Source organism: Ursus arctos, unplaced genomic scaffold (genome assembly GCF_023065955.2).
Source record: "Ursus arctos isolate Adak ecotype North America unplaced genomic scaffold, UrsArc2.0 scaffold_25, whole genome shotgun sequence".
NCBI lineage: Eukaryota > Metazoa > Chordata > Mammalia > Carnivora > Ursidae > Ursus > Ursus arctos.
The window spans coordinates 27,231,495-27,247,720 of record NW_026622930.1 but is presented as its reverse complement, the minus strand read 5'-3'; the positions used below and the strand labels follow the sequence as shown (position 1 = coordinate 27,247,720).

Genomic DNA, 16,226 nt, shown 5'->3' with positions numbered 1-16,226 from the left:
TGATGTTCCAAGAGTTAGCTGCTGTCTCCGTGTGTGGTGAGATTATGCAGGTGACCATGATCCTTCTCATGGGATGTGAGAGAGCAACTGCAGTCTTGGAGAATTAGAACGGGAGTCAGGAAAGATTAAGGAGGCCCTCTGAATCAGCCGGAGCCAGGCTGCCCCAGTTGCCCAAATAATCTACTTTTCACCAAAATGCAAAGAAACTGGCATTCCTATTTTCTCGAAGATTTACATCCTGCTCTTCCAAATAGTTGGAAGCAGAGCTGTCGCAGAGCATGGATGGTGTTGGTGGTAAATAGCCAGAGAATTGGGCAAACAGAAAATGGATTTCTGTGGGGTGCCTGGCTGGCTCAGTAGGTACAGCATGCAACTCTTGGGGTTGTAAGTTGGAGCCCAATGTTTGGTGTAGAGATTCCTTAATAATAAAATGCTTTAAGGGTGCCTGGCTGGCTTAGTCAGTTAAGCGTCCGTCTTTGGCGCAGGTCATGATCCCAGGGTGCTGGGATCGAGTCCCACACCAGGCTCCCTGCTCAGGGGGCAGTCTGCTTCTCCCTCTACCCTTTCCCCCTGCTCATGATATCTCTCTCTCATGCTCTCTCTCTCTCAAATATATTTAAGTCTTAAAAAATAAAATAAAATCCTTTAAAGAATTTGTTTTTGTGAGCCAGTGTTTCATTCTGCCCATACAACTGGGTTTTTTTTTTTAAGATTTTATTTATTTATTCGACAGAGATAGAGACAGCCAGCGAGAGAGGGAACACAAGTAGGGGGAGTGGGAGAGGAAGAAGCAGGCTCATAGCGGAGGAGCCTGATGTGGGGCTGGATCCCATAACACCGGGATCACGCCCTGAGCCGAAGGCAGACGCTTAACCGCTGTGCCACCCAGGCGCCCCCGTACAAGTGTTTCTTTGTCACACCGTCTGGTCATTGCTTACTAGTGAGTTGATAAAATTACAGCAGTAAGTGATGTAGCACCTGAGAGACTTAACCTCTCAAAAACTCCCCAGTAACAGCTGCCACTAGGGTGACAGTCTTGGCGAACACTCAACATAACTTCTGTAATTCCGAGATCTGGGAACCCAGCCAGGAGCTGGCTCACCAGGCTAAGAGTAAAGCTGTTTTTGTATCCAGACAGCAAGTAGTTATTTTGAAAACTATGTTTTCCATTTAATGTCTCTGAATGTAGCGAACTTTTCCTTAAGGACTAAGGACAAGGCCCCTCAAAGGGAGAGACATGTGGCCCTGACGTCCTTTCTCTCTAGACCTTTTACACTATCAGATTCCTCTGGAGAAATCATATGCCTGAGTCCAGCTGCTCTGCACAAGGGAAATATTCAAGTATTTCAGGGGATTTAGATACAGGATCAGAGATAATGCAAAGTCTTGGAAACCTCAATCAAATGGGAAAGACTAAGTGTTCAAGGATAGGGAGGAGGAAGGGTCTGAGTGGACCGGTTTTACTAACTCCACAGGTGGGACAGAGACCAAAGGTATCCTTTGTGGTGATTTCATCACTGCCTAATACTGTTTTTTGTTTCAACCTTTTATTTTGAAATCATTTTAGACCCACAGAAATGTTGCAAGACTCGTACAGCATTCCCTATACCATTCATCCCCCTTTCTTAATGTTAGCACCTTACATAACCATATCACAAATATCGAAGTCAGGAAGTGACCGTTGATAGGCTACTATGTAACCAAGAGAGTATTACTGTGATTAAGTTATTGCTATCTTGGAGAAAGGACTTACTGAAATGGGATGTATACTGGCTGCTAAAAAATGGAATCAGGGAGCTCTCTTGTCCCACCAAAACTGTAAGCAGGAAATAGTACCAGGCCAGATCATGAGTGAAATCATAGCTCATACTGGAGTAACTGGGAATCCATCCCCACTTCCAACCTTTTCCCCTTCAACTCTCAGTTGGGTTACTGGAAAGGTAGATGGATCTCAGATGTCAACTGAGGATTACAGAAAACTAATGTAATGAATCTGTAAATGTTCTTCTATAGGAAGAGCCTTCTAAATCATCCCTGACTGGGGGGTGCCTGGGGGGGGGGGTTTGTTGGTTAAGTGTCTGCCTTTGGCTCAGGTCATGATCCCAGGGTCCTGGGATCAAGCCCTGCGTAGAGCCCCACGTGAGGCTCTCTGCTCACCAGGGAGTCTGCTTTTTCCTCTCCCTCTGCCTGCCGCTCTGCCTACTTGTGCAGTCAAATAAATAAAATCTTAAAAAAAAAAAATCATCCCTGATTGGTATCCATCTATTGACCTTACTAGGGCATTGTTTTTAATCCCAATACTTTTTTTTTTTTCACATTTTAGACTTGAAGAACAGTTTGCTGTCACTTGGTGGCCTTTACAGTCTTGCCTCCAGGATATTTCAACTCTGTAACATCTGACATAATCTGTTAAATTGATATTTAAACAGCTGTCCTAAGCCTGATTCGGATAGTGAAATGACTCATTATATTGATGGCACACTGATCAGGTGACACTGAAGTAACTGTCTCTGAAGTTCAGCCTTTCCATATTGAGTTTATAACTAAAAGTCAGTGGGCTAGTAAGCATGGAAAAGTTCGGGGGCCTTCTCAAACAGAAACCTTTCCGGGAGTGTAATTATCTGGGGGTAACCAGAGAGATTCTACCAACGTCAGGCAAAGGATATCCATAAAGTCCCTACTCCTAAAACAGGGGCACAAAAATTAATTTTTATGTTTAATATTGGAGATAGTGTGCCAAATATCCAGCTACTTCATCAAGTCACTAAACAAACATCAGAATTTGTATGAAGCCACCCTCTTTCTTAGAGCAGCTGATTCTTTTTCACATCATGGGCAACCCACCCTGGTCTGTAAAGTACTTATTTCTCCAAAGGAGATCCTAAGTGCAGAACTCCCCACAGGAAGGCATTTTGAATGGCCCAGCCCAGGCCTCCTCCTCTTTTTTAAAGATTTTATTCATCCACTTGACAAAGACACAGCTCACGCAAGCAGGGGGAATGGCAGAAGGAGAGGGAGAAGCAGGCTCCTCGCTGAGCAGGGAGCCCGACATGGGGCTCGATCCCAGGACCCCCCAGGCCTCCTTAGCTGCTTTTCCCTCATGTGCCTGGGAGCCATTTCCGTGCCTCTTCACAGCAACCTGGGTATCAGGGAAGGGAGAGGGAGAAGCTATCTTTTTCTTCGCCTTTCTGAAATCTGAGTGCAGATTTCATTTTTCAAATTTATTTCTTTTCTTTCCTTCTAACTCTCTCTTTCTTTCTTTAGGTGGGTGGCAGAGGGAGAGGGAGAATCTCAAGCAGGCTCCACACTCAGCACAGAGTCTGATGTGGCGGCCTGAGGTCATGAGCCTGATCTCATGACCCTGAGATCATGACCTGAGGTGCCATCAAGACTCAGACACTCAAGCCACCCAGGCGCCCCTGAGCGCAGATGTCAGTTTGTGCTGGTGGCTACAGCAGCACAGGTAAATTCTGTTCAAGCTGAGTGCTCCTAGATTGACAACAGCCTGCAACACTTTATTTTTTACTTTTAAGATTTTGTTTATTTATTTGAGAAAGAACAAGAGAGAGAGCAAGAAGAGGGAGAGGGAAAGGGAGAAGCCGACTCCCTGCTGAGCACAGAGCCCAACCTGGAGCAAGATCCCAGAACCCTGGGATCATGACCTGAGCCTAAGGCAGATGCTTAACCAAGTGAGCCACCCACGTGCCCCAGCCTGCAACACTTTACACAACAGGTACTTTAAATAGCCCACAGCAGTTACTTCAGGAGGTAGAGTAGTCAAAGTTCCCTGAACTCTGAGATATGGGACCTAGTCTGGCTTCTTTTTGCTCAGGTTATAAATGCGTATTGAGCTTCCACTCGCTGGGTGTCTTCTGTGTGCTCCATCCACCTTGTTGTGTAACCAAGCAGGCAGACCTGAATGGCTGGGTCAGCTAAAGAAGGGCACTGGCAGAAATCTGAAGGGCAGGAGGAGAGTGAGGTCAAGGTATTTACTTGCTCCCCACCCCCTTCACACCAGGGATTGCTTTCCTCCCACCACCATGGCTACAGCCTCCTGCCAGGCAGCCCTTTGACCTTGAGCCTTCAGGGCCCAAGGTTCTGCACCCAGCCTTGTTTGTTTTTTAACCTTGCCAATTCCTTTGGAAATAGTCCCTTTATGAAACTCCCCACAAATTACCCAATTGGAACGTGCCACTTGTTTCTTACCAGAACTCTGACAGAACTCAACACTGGCACTGCCAGTGACCAGATTTGTGACTTGAAAAGCAAAACTCTTGGGGCACCTGGGTGACTCAGTCGGTTAAGCATCTGCCTTTGGCTGGGGTCGTGATCCCAGGGTCTTGGGATCAAGGCCGGAATGGGGCTCCCGTCTCCTGGGGAAGTCAGCTTCTCCCTTGCCCTCTGTCTGCCACTTCCCCTGCTAGTGCTCTCAAGTGTGCTTTCTCTCTCTCAAAATAAATAAATAAATAAATAAATAAATAAATAATCAAAAGCGAACCTCTTACTGAGCACCTGCTATATAGCTTCACCAGTGCAGCGTTCTTACGTTAGCCCACGTAGCAGCACAATATGCTTTTTACAGACAAGAAGACTGGATCCACAGCCTTAATTACCTATCTTCCTAAGGATCGCCAGGCTATTGCGGAGCAGGATCAGACCGGAATTCGGGTAGATCTCACTCCATAAATATCTACCTGCTCTGAAGCCACCCTTGGTATCCTTAGCTCTAGGAAAAAGGTTCGCTAAAGGATTGAGGCAAGGGAAGGATTAGGCTGTTTCTCCACTGATCATCTAATTATAATCACCTGGGACCTTTAAACTTATAAGCTCCAGATTCTTGGAACTGCCAGTATCTTTCCCAATCTCAACAGTCTTTGTACCTCTCTTCCACACTTACTGCACCAGTTTGCAGAATTAATAATGAACTCTTAATTTAGCAGCTACTTTCTTCCGATCAGACCCTAGTGGATTGGCACAAACGCTAGGAGACCGCACACGGCGGCTTAGGGTGTCTCACGCGCGTCCAGGACTAGAAGCGCAAAGGTTCCAACTGCCACTGCTTCCCAGGGAGGTGGAGAGACGCCTGGCTGGACACGTGACTGGGAAGCCGCCCTCCCCTGTTCCGTAATCAGGATGGCGGCGAGGGTGATCCTGCGGCCCGCGGACCGCTGCCGCTGGGACGAGCCCGTGCGCATCGCCGTGCGGGGCCTGGCGCCGGGACAGCCCGTCACGCTGCGCGCCTCCCTGCGCGACGAGAAGGGCGCGCTCTTCCGGGCCCACGCGCGGTACCAAGCCGACGCCGACGGCCTCCTGGACCTGGAGCGCGCGCCCGCGCTGGGCGGCAGCTTCGTGGGGGTCGAGCCCATGGGGCTGCTGTGGGCCCTGGAGCCCGAGAAGCCCCTGGATAGGCTAGTGAAGCGGGACGTGCAGACGCCCTTCGCCGTGGAGCTGGAGGTGCTCGACGGCCACGAGCCCGACGCCGGGCGTCTCCTGGGCCGGGCGGTGCACGAGCGCGACTTCCTGGGGCCCGGGGTGCGGCGGGAGCCGGTGCGCGCGGGCCGGGTGCGCGCCACGCTCTTCCTGCCCCCAGGTGAGCGCCCTGCGTCCCGGGCTGTTCTGGAGAACCGGGTGGAGTCCTGGGACCCCGGGCGGCCTCTTGCTTTCCTGTGGGTACCACATGATTATGGAACTTTCCTAAGCTCGTCCCCACGCTCCAGAGTCTATCATGGAGTCTGGACAGAAGTTCTTCTCTTAAGTTTCATGGCAGCACTTTCTAGAGTCACTGCCACTCCTTAGCTTTGTGCTGAAAAGTGCATTCAGCATACTCAAAACGTGCATTTATTTCAAGTGCCAGCCAGGCGGCTGTGTTTCAGATAGCAGTATTAGGGAATGACTTCTGCAGTTGTGCGAGAGTGATCTTTGCCTCTTTTCACATCAAGCTTCCAAGGAAGCTGAAACCCACATAGGCAGAGCTCCATAATCCTAAAAATAGTTGATGGTCACCTGCTCTCATCATAAACAGTCTGTCAGTGATTCTTTTTTTTTTTTTTTTAAGATTTTATTTATTTTTGAGAGAGAGAGTGTGCTCACCAGCAGGTGGGAGGGGCAGAGGGCGAAGCAGAGTACCTGCTGAAGAGGGAACCCAAAGATGTGGGACCCAGTCCCAGGACCCTGGGCTCATGACCTAAGCCCCAGGCAGACCCTTAACCGACTTAGCTGTCCAGGCAACCCTCTGTCAGTGATTCTTAAACACTTTTTAAAAATTTTTTTATTTATTTGACAGAGCACAAGTAGGGGGAGTGACAGGCAGAGGGAGAAGCAGGCTCCCCACTGAGCAGGGAGCCAGTGGAACTCAATCCCAGACCCTGGGATCATGACCTGAGCCAAAGGCAGATGCTTAACCAACTGAGCCACCCAGGCATCCCTGTCAGTGATTCTTAATCTGGCTCGATTTCCCCCCACCCCAGGGGACATTTGGCAATATTAGGAGACATTTTTGGTTGTCACAACTGCAGGGGTGGGGTGGGAGGATGTTATTGGCATCTAGTGGGTAGAGGCCAGAGATGTGGCTAAACATTCACAATGTGCAGGGCAGCCCACACAACAAAACATATCTTACTCAAAATGTCTATAGTGCTGCGGTTGAGAAACCCTAGTCTACGTAAAAAGGTGCTTACTAGGTAAAAGGGACCTGGAAACAAGACCCATGACCCAACTCTTAGAACCAAATTCCAGACTGAAACCCCTCCTCTATAGAAATGCTGGAGTTCCACATCTCACAGAATCCCTAAACAATTCCATCATTCTCTAAAACAAGAAGCCCTGCTTTATTCTTACAGCTCCTCAGCAATTCACAACCTTAACTAGGGGCTGCACACTCAGCTGTGAACTCCTGCACCTGGAATTGGATTGAACACATCTCTGTATGTCTGTACTCCTAGAGGCTTGCCCAGCGATGCAGGAGGAGCTCAGTAAGTCATACTGACCAATTCAATAAGAATTCCCCCCAGGGGCGCCTGGGTGGCTCAGTTCGTAAGTGACCAACTCTTGATTTTGGCTCAGGTCATGGTCTCAGGCTCCTGGGAAAGAGCCCCGCCTTGAGCTCTGCACTTAGCAGGGTGCCTGCTTGAGCTTCTCTCCCTCTCCTTCTGCCCCTTCCCCTGTTCCCTCGTGTGAGCACTCACTCACTCTCTGTCTCTAAAATAAATAAAAGCTTAAAAATTTTTAGAAAGAATCTCTCTCCAAAAATGCTTTCACCGCCCCCCATGGTATCTGATGTTCCAGTGAAGTCACTCTTCTGTTAACTATTTCAATGTCTACTATGTGGTCTGTTTAAAAATCGTTTTCTGTCTCAAAGAATTTTGTAAATAATGTGGAAGAGTTCAACCATTTAACAAATACGTATTAAGTCAAGGACCATGCTGCATATGGGATAGAACAGATACTCAAGTCAGACATGGTCCTCACTGTGCTTACAGCCTAATAGAGGACCCAGGTAACTTATACATGTGGCAAGTGCTGTGATAGGGGAAGTAGGGACCCAGGGTGTTGGTGGGAACACATAAAGGCTATCTGACTCAACTCAGCCTTGGAGAAGATCTGGGTAGTCTTCTGGGAAGGGAGGTCTAAACTTTGGTTTGAAAACTGACGGGTCAACCAGGTCATAAAAACTAGAGAGGGGAGGAGAATAGTGTATACCACATTCAGGAGCCAGTGAGAACAGAGCACATTTAGGGATGGTGGTATTTAAGGCCGGGGCAGAGAGTGCAAGGACATGGGGAGTATATCTAATAAACCCTTAAGTGTTTAGAACATTTGACAGCTCTCCAAGTATTCTCAAATTGATCCTTTTTGTTGCGGAAAATTTGTGGGAAATGTACATTTCATCATACGCTATTTCTAACTTTGTGTGTGTGTGTATATATATATACACGAAAATATGTGAAAAATTTTGGAAAAAGTAAAGCATTTGTTCCCCCTCCCTTCTCCCTGAAGATTACTAAAAGATAAAAAAAAAGGCAAAATTGTAGAAAGGGTCTTTTTTCCACCCACTCCCCCACCCCCAACCTTCCGTGCTTCAGAAACTTCTCTTTGCTGACTGCCAAAATCTGAAACTCGAGAATGTCTTTTGAGAGTCTAAAACGCCTTATGATTTGTGGTGCTTTCTAGGTGCAGGGCCCTTCCCTGGGATCATCGATCTGTTTGGAAGTGGTGGTGGCCTTTGTGAATACAGGGCCAGCCTCCTGGCCGGACATGGTTTTGCTGTGCTTGCTTTGGCTTATTTCAGATTTGAAGACCTCCCCGACTTTTTGGATGATATGCACCTGGAGTACTTTGAAGAAGCTGTAGACTTCATGCTGCAGCATCCAAAGGTGGGTTCTGGGGCTTTGCCTGAATGCAGAGGAGAGGGGCTAGAGCGGACACAGGACTGGACGCAAACACCCTACCAGGACACTGGGTGCTAGGCCTATGTCACGAGACACCAAAGTTCCTTCAAAAGTTACTAGGATTATTTTTTTCATTTCTACCCATCTCTCTCCGATCTCTTAAGACTCAACTGTTTATTTCGCTGTAATTCTTGACCATAATTCAAAGAGCTCTACCGAAATGTTACTAACCTTAAATTCTGGTACTCCATCTACCAGCACGTGGCCTTATACTCCTGAATAAGGGAACTGCTTTCTCTGAGATTCCATTTTTCTCATTTATAAGGCTAATGTAAATGAATAGAGGGAAAAATCTGACTATTAAGAGACATTTTTGGGACATTTGAATAGGGACTGTCCGGGGCTTCTGTCCCGGACCTTTTGTTTTAGGTGGCCACACTCTGGGCTTCCTTTGGGCTGCATCCCTGCCCACAGGGTGAGGGGTCCAAGGGACCCAGGGAATGTATCCACCTGGAATTCACGTGCCTTACACACACATGCACACACACATGCACCAAGCCCTTGTGATCTGGAACCCCAGAATTCTTTGCCAAATAGCACTGATCCTGCTTCAGGCCATGTCTCTTCTCTGGTGTATCAATGTGAATATACCTAAGCCTTAAACATGTAGGCCCTGGTGTCCACATACGTGTGTGAGAGACCCCTCAAGGTGCATGATGGAGCCGGGGATGGGAAAAGAAGGCAGGTGGGCCAGGGACCAAGGACTGGGGCTGACTCTCCCCCAGGCCACATTCCAGTACAGAACTTCTCCCAAGCTTTCAAATTTTCTGTTATGGAGGTACATTTATCAAGGTGGGAGAAAAGAACATATTTAAAGAGTTTGTTCATTTGATTTATAACTTTTAAATCTTTAGGTATGGGGTGTATGGGTCTCTGTGTGTACTCTTGACCCAGTCTCCATAAATATTAGTGGAAGGCCTGTGTACTAGGAAATCGATCGATTCGCTTATTAGAAGACACAGTTGCGCTTTGTGGATTGTTGCATAAGGAAAGAAAGCAAATGACATTTAAGAAAGCTACCTAGAGAATATAAAATCACCATTTGTGTCTTCCATTTACAAATCCTAGGCTTATTCTGTTTCTCTTCCTCAGGTGAAAGGCCCTAATGTTGGGCTTCTTGGCTTCTCCAAAGGAGGTGACCTGTGTCTCTCAATGGCCTCTTTCTTGAAGGGCATCACAGCCACTGTACTTATCAATTCCTGTGTGTCCAACACAGTAGCTCCTTTGCATTACAAGGATATGCTTATTCCCAGTCTTGGCAGTGACCCAGGGAGATGTACAATTAATGAATCAGGATTTTTGCGTTTTGTGGATGTTTGGGACAATCCACTGGAGGAACCCAATCACCTTAGTATTATTCCCCTGGAAAGGGCCCAGGGGCCCTTCCTGTTTCTTGTTGGCATGGATGATCATTCCTGGAAGAGTGGCTTCTATGCTCAGATAGCCTCTGAACGGTTACAAGCCCATGGGAAAGACAGACCCCAGATAATCTACTACTCAGGAACTGGTCACTGTATTGAACCACCTTATTTTCCTCCTTGTAGAGTTTCTGTGCACACAGTGTTAGGCCAAGCAGTATTGCATGGAGGTGAGCCACAGGCTCAGTCAAGGGCACAGGTAGATGCCTGGCAGCAAATTCAGACCTTCTTCCAGAAACATCTCAATGGTAAAAAGTCTGTCCCGTCCAGCAAAATATAACGTTGTAATCATAGACTAGATACTATTAATAAAAATCTAATTCATACAACATGTATTGGGTTTTCCAAAGCACATACGAAACTTTTGGTAACAACATAATTATCTCAGCTTCTTGTCAGGCCCTACTGGATTCCCAGGCTTTGCAACCCTCCTTTCTTCACTGCTATCCCCTTCTTCCCTGAACGTTACCCACCGTACAGGCTTAACCCTGATCTGATCCATAGGATCAATGTTAACCTGTGGGAGAAATGTAAGTAAGAGCAATGTAAGAAGCGCTTGCCCAACTCTCAACTGCTGGCCTAGCTTCGACCTGTGCTCTGGTTGTGAAGACGGAGCTGCTGTATTGCTCAGAGTTCCATAACCCCTCTGGACCCTAACTGACCATATATGAGCCTTGGGGACATACCCACTTGAATCCCTTAAGGAATGGACTCTGCTGCTTTCTTGCCAGTACATATTCCTGAATGTGTATTCAAGACTTGTTTCTGAACCCCACTCTGAAGATTGGGGGCATTGATCTTCTTCATATGGTAAGTTTTGCTTTTATCTTACGAATGCAAAGCTTTGCTTTTGTGAATGAAACCTCAATTTCTTCCTACTAATAATGTATCCTTTACAAAATTCAACATTTGTAACATTTACTTCACAAAGTAAAGCTGAATTCTTTACAGCAAAATTTATTGTAAGCAAAACTGTATTGATATACTGATATAACTGATTTTTAAAAAGATTTTATTTATTTGAGAGAGAGAGAGAGCGCTATAGTGCGTGCACAAGGAGGGGAGGGGTAGAGGGAGAGGGAAAAGCAGACTCCCCGGTGAGCAGGGAGCAGGACATGGGAGTCAATCCCAAGACTCCGAGATCATGACCTGAGCCAAAGGCAGACGCTTAGCTGACTGAGCCACCCAGTTGCCCCTCTAACTAATTTTTTCCCCCATTAATTTGAGAGGGAAAGAGGGAGCAGGAGGAGAAGGGGCAGAGGGAGAGGGAGAGAGAATCTCGAGCAGACTCTGCACCCAGTATGGAGCCCAAGGTAGGGCTTGATCCCACAACCCTGAGGCCAAAACCAAGAGTCAGATGCCTGACCGACTGCACCACCCAGGCGCCCCAGTATAACAGATCTTTAAGACTCCACCCTGCGGGCCCCTGCCTTAATCCTCGGATGTCCTTTTATACCTGCCCAATTAGACTTCCTGCCAGCATCATCCGTTCCTGTTACCATCCTGCTGGGAAGTACTGGGATCAGTCTGCCTCACGTCATTACAAGGTACTGAGCACTATCTAGATTCATAAGAGACCAGAGAGAGGGTCCTCCCCGAGTGCAAACAAATTTTCCTGAGACACATCACAGGGTTTGCTGGGCACATACAAAATCTTTGGCTAGTTTCAGTCTATCCAAACAACTGCCCATTAGTTCTTAACTAATGAAAAGAAAGGTTCCTTAGAGGTAACTTAGTTTTGACCAATTGCTAAAAATATGTGTTGAGTGTAGTTATTCATTATGTAGTATAATGATTTACGATGATGTGAGTTCTTGGAGCCTCTGTTAACTCACTGCCAGGTGAGTTACTACACTCACTGCTACAGTCCAGATGCCTTTGGGATGGGGGATGACAGGAAGAAGTTATAAGGAACATGGCTGGGGGTATGAGAGAAGTGAGGGCCAAAAGGTAGCCCCAGAAGCTAAGCATGAGGATTACAACTAACCATCTCCAGGTACTAAATTTCTACGTATACGGACAGCTCTCCACCTCGATTTCTTCCTTACTGATAAAGTAGCCTAGAAATCTCCTGCACTGACTAAACATATTTGGTCACCTTCCCCTGAGAGTTAACTTTATATATAGGCACCTGTTTCTAAGATTTCAAAAGGAATTTCAGGTTGTTGAAAAGCTACCTCAAATATGGTAATTGTGACTTAGAAGGAAGGAAGAGAATAGGTATCCATGAAATGAAGCCAGAAAAGAGGCTAACGCAATAGCCCTTATTATGAAGTCCTATATACTTGCCTTGACTGGGTCACTCATTCAGTCATATGCTTTCCAATGGCTTATGCAAAGAAGGAAACCTAATCAGTTACACGAAATACAGCATTCGTAACATAAAAGCAAAGCTTAGCCATCAATTTCTTCCAAAGGTCGTCACGCTAAGGAACATTAAGTAACGTAAATGGTGGTATCCTCAACGCTGCCTCCACGGTCGATATAAATTCCAGGCTGCACTACTTATTACCTGGGTGACCTTGGGTAAGTTATTAACCTCTCTAAGCGTCCGTTTTCTCACCGATAAAATGGGGATAATATAATGATAATAACAAACTACCTCTCTGGGCTGTTGTGATTAAATTAGATAATCCAGGGGAAACATTTAAAAAATTATCTATTTATCTTTTAAAACACATGACATTTAAATTTCATTACAGAGAAATAATGGGTCTTAGAAAATCGAAGTGGGGATTCCAAGTTGAAAGATCCTAAGAGAGAGGGAAGAAGTGCCTTGTGGGTGCCTTCCAACTCTGAGATTCTCCGAGGTGCTGGATTCCAGAACTTTGTACTTGTACTTGCATTCTGAGGTTGGACGTGAGAGTCACAGATTAAATTTAACCCTCTTAATTTATTACCCTATTCCAGGCTTCTCCTAGGGCTGATTACAGTTATCAATTTGAAGTATACCCTTCCAGAACCATTTTATAGGCATGTACATACAAATATTTGTTTGAATGGAAAAATTATGGTTTTATTTTGTGAGTCCCGTGCCTTTTCCTTGGGGAAAAAAAAAAGGTCATGATGTGTGTTTTTTCTGCATATAAAAACACATTTTTAATACTTGAGCCAGGCCCCAAGAGGTTATTTCCATAGTGTATACATCTGTAGTGCTGCCTCACCTAAAACGTTTACACTTTAACCTTGGCAGTCTTTCTTAGACCCAGGCAAAAATAATTGCAAGGAAGGGATTTGGCAGAAGCCTCTTACAGGTAGCCTCCTTCGACGAGGCTTAGGGAATCGTGACCCCTGGTGGCCAGGAATGGACTTTAAAGAAAGAGACCGGCCAGCATTCCGTCAGATCGGTAACTTCTCTCCCTCGCCGCGTGGAGCGCTTGGCTGGGGATGAGCTCCTGCCTCTTTAAAGAGGTCCCACTACGGGGACCCCAAAACCATGACCGACCCCGGGCCCTCCTACGTCGCCTCTTCTTGGAGCCCTCTGCTGAGTGGCGCCCCCGGGACCAGCTGGGGCCCTGCCCTCACGACCCGCGGAGGCGCCACTGGGCCACGCCTCTCCCGGCGCCCCACCCCGCCCCGCTCGGTCGTCCCGCCCCCGGTCCCGCCCGGCCCCCGCCTGCTCTGCGGAGCGGGGCCAGGAGCTCGGACTCTTGCGCTGGCCGCCGCCCGGCCTGTCTCTTTGGCCGGAATCAAAGACGCGAAGATCCCGGGGCCATGTGGAGGGCAGCCCAGGCCGTGCTCCGAACCCCCGGAATCCCACTCCTGCTCCGGAGGTCGATGTCCACATCGGCCCCTCTCCCAGAACGCTGCGACCCTGACCGTCACGCCTAAGACTGGGCTGACCTAGGAGCTCCTGAACATTCAAGTGGAGGCTTAGGCCCGAGGCAGCGGGTGACCCTGCGGGCGTCGCCGGCAGCTGCCGAGGCCGCCTCTTCCACTCGCTGGCCCCCTACGAGGCGGACGGCCGCGGGGGCTTGGACCTGGCCAGGGACCGGGCTCTGGGCGGCGAGCTTACGGGTCCACGTGGAGCCCATGGGGCTCCTGTGGCGCCTCACGCCGGTCGGCTCGGAGGATCCCTGCTTCAACCAGATGCCGAGGGGCGTGATGAAAAGCCCCCTCGAAGTGGAGGTGACCGTCCACCACGCGCCGCGCCGGGGTAGCCGGCGGTGCCGCTGGGCCCGGCGCTGGCCTCCGCCCAGGTGCAGCGCTGGTTCTCCAGCCCGGAGCTGCGCGGTGCTCGCCTGCGGGCCGGCCGCCTGCGGGGCGTCTTCTTGCTGCCCCCGGTGCCTGAGGTCTTTTCCGTAGAGGGCTTTGCATGGACTTAGAGGATCGATTTAGGAAAGCTGGCCTGCTTTGCCGGCTGATTTATCTGCTGAAAACAAAACGGGCGCCTTAATTGCTTTATTTTGTCGCCCTAGATGCCAGGTGGGACAGTCACTCTCCTAAATGGTGACTGGGATTTAAATTTAACCTGCTCGGGGACCTCTTTTCTGCCAGCTGCCCCCCCCCTTAAAGTCCTAGGGAGGCCGACGCTAGTCCTTGCGAGCATCTTTGCTATGCAAGCATGACGTTGCTGTACAGTTGCCAGCGTTAAGTATTTGTTTGCCTCTGCAGTAGGTAGAGCTTCGTGTTAATTTGACTTTTCCAGTTATTTCTTGTAAAAATGACGAGAATAGTGGATACAAATCTTTTACCCGTTCAGGCTCCAACATAACTGAAGTCCTATTACATACATTGTTCACTTTTTAAATACTGGTTTCACCTTAGGATACCGATGACCTTTTTGATGTTATTTTCTGACATACTCTAATTCCTTGGAGATCTTCATCATGGTGAGGAAACTGTTCTGTTGCACATTTCATAGATCAAAGCACGATTTCTTTATTTGATAAAAGAGAAAACTGAGTCCTGAAGTGTTTTAGCCAAATCACACAGCTAGATGGTGCTAAAATCGGGGTGTATTCAAATTCTTTGAGAGCCAAACTCTGACCACAAACAGGGGCTGAGTGAATGAGTGAAATAGGTTTTTATTTTTAAAAACCAGTCTGGCTTATTTTCTGCTCTCACTCTCAGGATCCTTAGGAACAACTAAGAATCTTTTAAATGAGAGATTGAAAACGTTTTCATAGTTGAGGGTGGGTGGGCTTTTTTTTTTCCCTTAAGAGCCTATAAGGGCCTAGCAAATTTACATACTGGGAATCCAATTACTGACCTGAAACAAAATAAACAGATTCTCAGTTATTTTGATGTGGTAAGCCTGTGGTTGGAAAAATCTATCGCTGGAATAATTTGAGGATCTGTGTGTTATGTCTTTTTCATGGTTTGCTTTAGGCTTTCTGGAAGTAATCCTGAGTCCCGAGATGTTTGAGATTTATCTAATTTCAAAAAGAGCAGCTCAAGATATGCCAAGATATCTGAATGTTAAGAAAAACCAACCTGTACAAATCATGACCTTAATATCTACACCCTGGCTTTCATTTTGGTGACTAGATGTGCCTTAACTTGTTTCTAGATTTGAAAATTTAGAAACGGCCTTTGGTATTGGAATTTTAGATCTCTTAGTTTGGTTTATATTCTAATGTTCTTGCCTCTTAATCCGTTCTTATAGATTAATCTGGGACTTTTATTGGACTAACACGGAAGAACATATCTGAAAAATACTAGGAGGCAATTGGCTGAGACAGTCTTCTCTTGGAATGGTGAATGAATAACGTAATCTACAATCGGAATGTTGAAAGAGAAATAACATCAACATTAGAAGGAAACAGTTGGACATTTTACTCCCTCTCCACTGTGAGGGAGCAAGAATTTCCTGTCCCCTTCAAGGTCCTTCTAGCTGGATTAAGAATCAAATTGACACGAGACATTAACAGGAGAAGATGAAATTTAATTTTCTGTGTACGGGGAATCCACACAAACATGGAAATTCCAAAGACAGGCAAAATGAGGTATGTACGTCATCCTGAACTAAGGAGAAAAGATTAGGGGTCTAGGACTTCGAAGGGAAGGAATGCAATTCACAGGGCAATAAGAAGAGCAGATGGTTGGAAATTAGATGTTTGCCCTGCCGTACAGATGGGTCACTCAGATACATTTTATCTCTGTTAATAACCCTTATTCCGGGAAAGACCCTCAGTTTAGATTCTTCCAAATACTGAAGGGAAGGGCAGAAGTTTCTCTTGAGCCCGCAGGGTCTCACTTGCCTTCAACTCAAAATAATCTAGCCAAAGTGGCCCATCAATCCCTAGGCTATCATCCTCCACGAAATAATCTTTGTGATGATTTTCATGTGTGTCCTTTCACAGATTCTGCTTTAACATGCATATATATAGCAATAAAAAAAGGTGTTTTGTTGTGTAAA

General features: G+C 47.0%; 1 protein-coding gene across 7 annotated transcripts; it reads left to right on the top strand.

Annotated features, from left to right (window-relative positions):
• Positions 1-2,306: 2,306 nt before the first annotated feature.
• LOC130541836 (acyl-coenzyme A thioesterase 6-like) lies at positions 2,307-16,226 on the top strand. Of its 7 annotated transcripts, XR_008961345.1 has the most exons (7): positions 2,307-5,590; positions 8,170-8,372; positions 11,334-11,412; positions 12,283-12,391; positions 12,568-13,993; positions 14,633-14,697; positions 15,474-16,226. XR_008961345.1 is itself a non-coding variant. In XM_057318347.1 (4 exons), the coding sequence occupies exons 1-4, from the start codon at positions 5,134-5,136 to the stop codon at positions 15,476-15,478; spliced, it is 744 nt and encodes a 247-aa protein (XP_057174330.1). In that variant the 5' UTR covers positions 2,307-5,133; the 3' UTR covers positions 15,479-16,226. The 7 variants fall into 7 exon arrangements, 3 of the variants coding, with proteins under 3 accessions (XP_057174330.1, XP_057174331.1, XP_057174328.1); XR_008961342.1 differs by having other exon boundaries at positions 11,334-12,391; XR_008961343.1 differs by lacking the exon at positions 14,633-14,697 and having other exon boundaries at positions 11,334-12,391.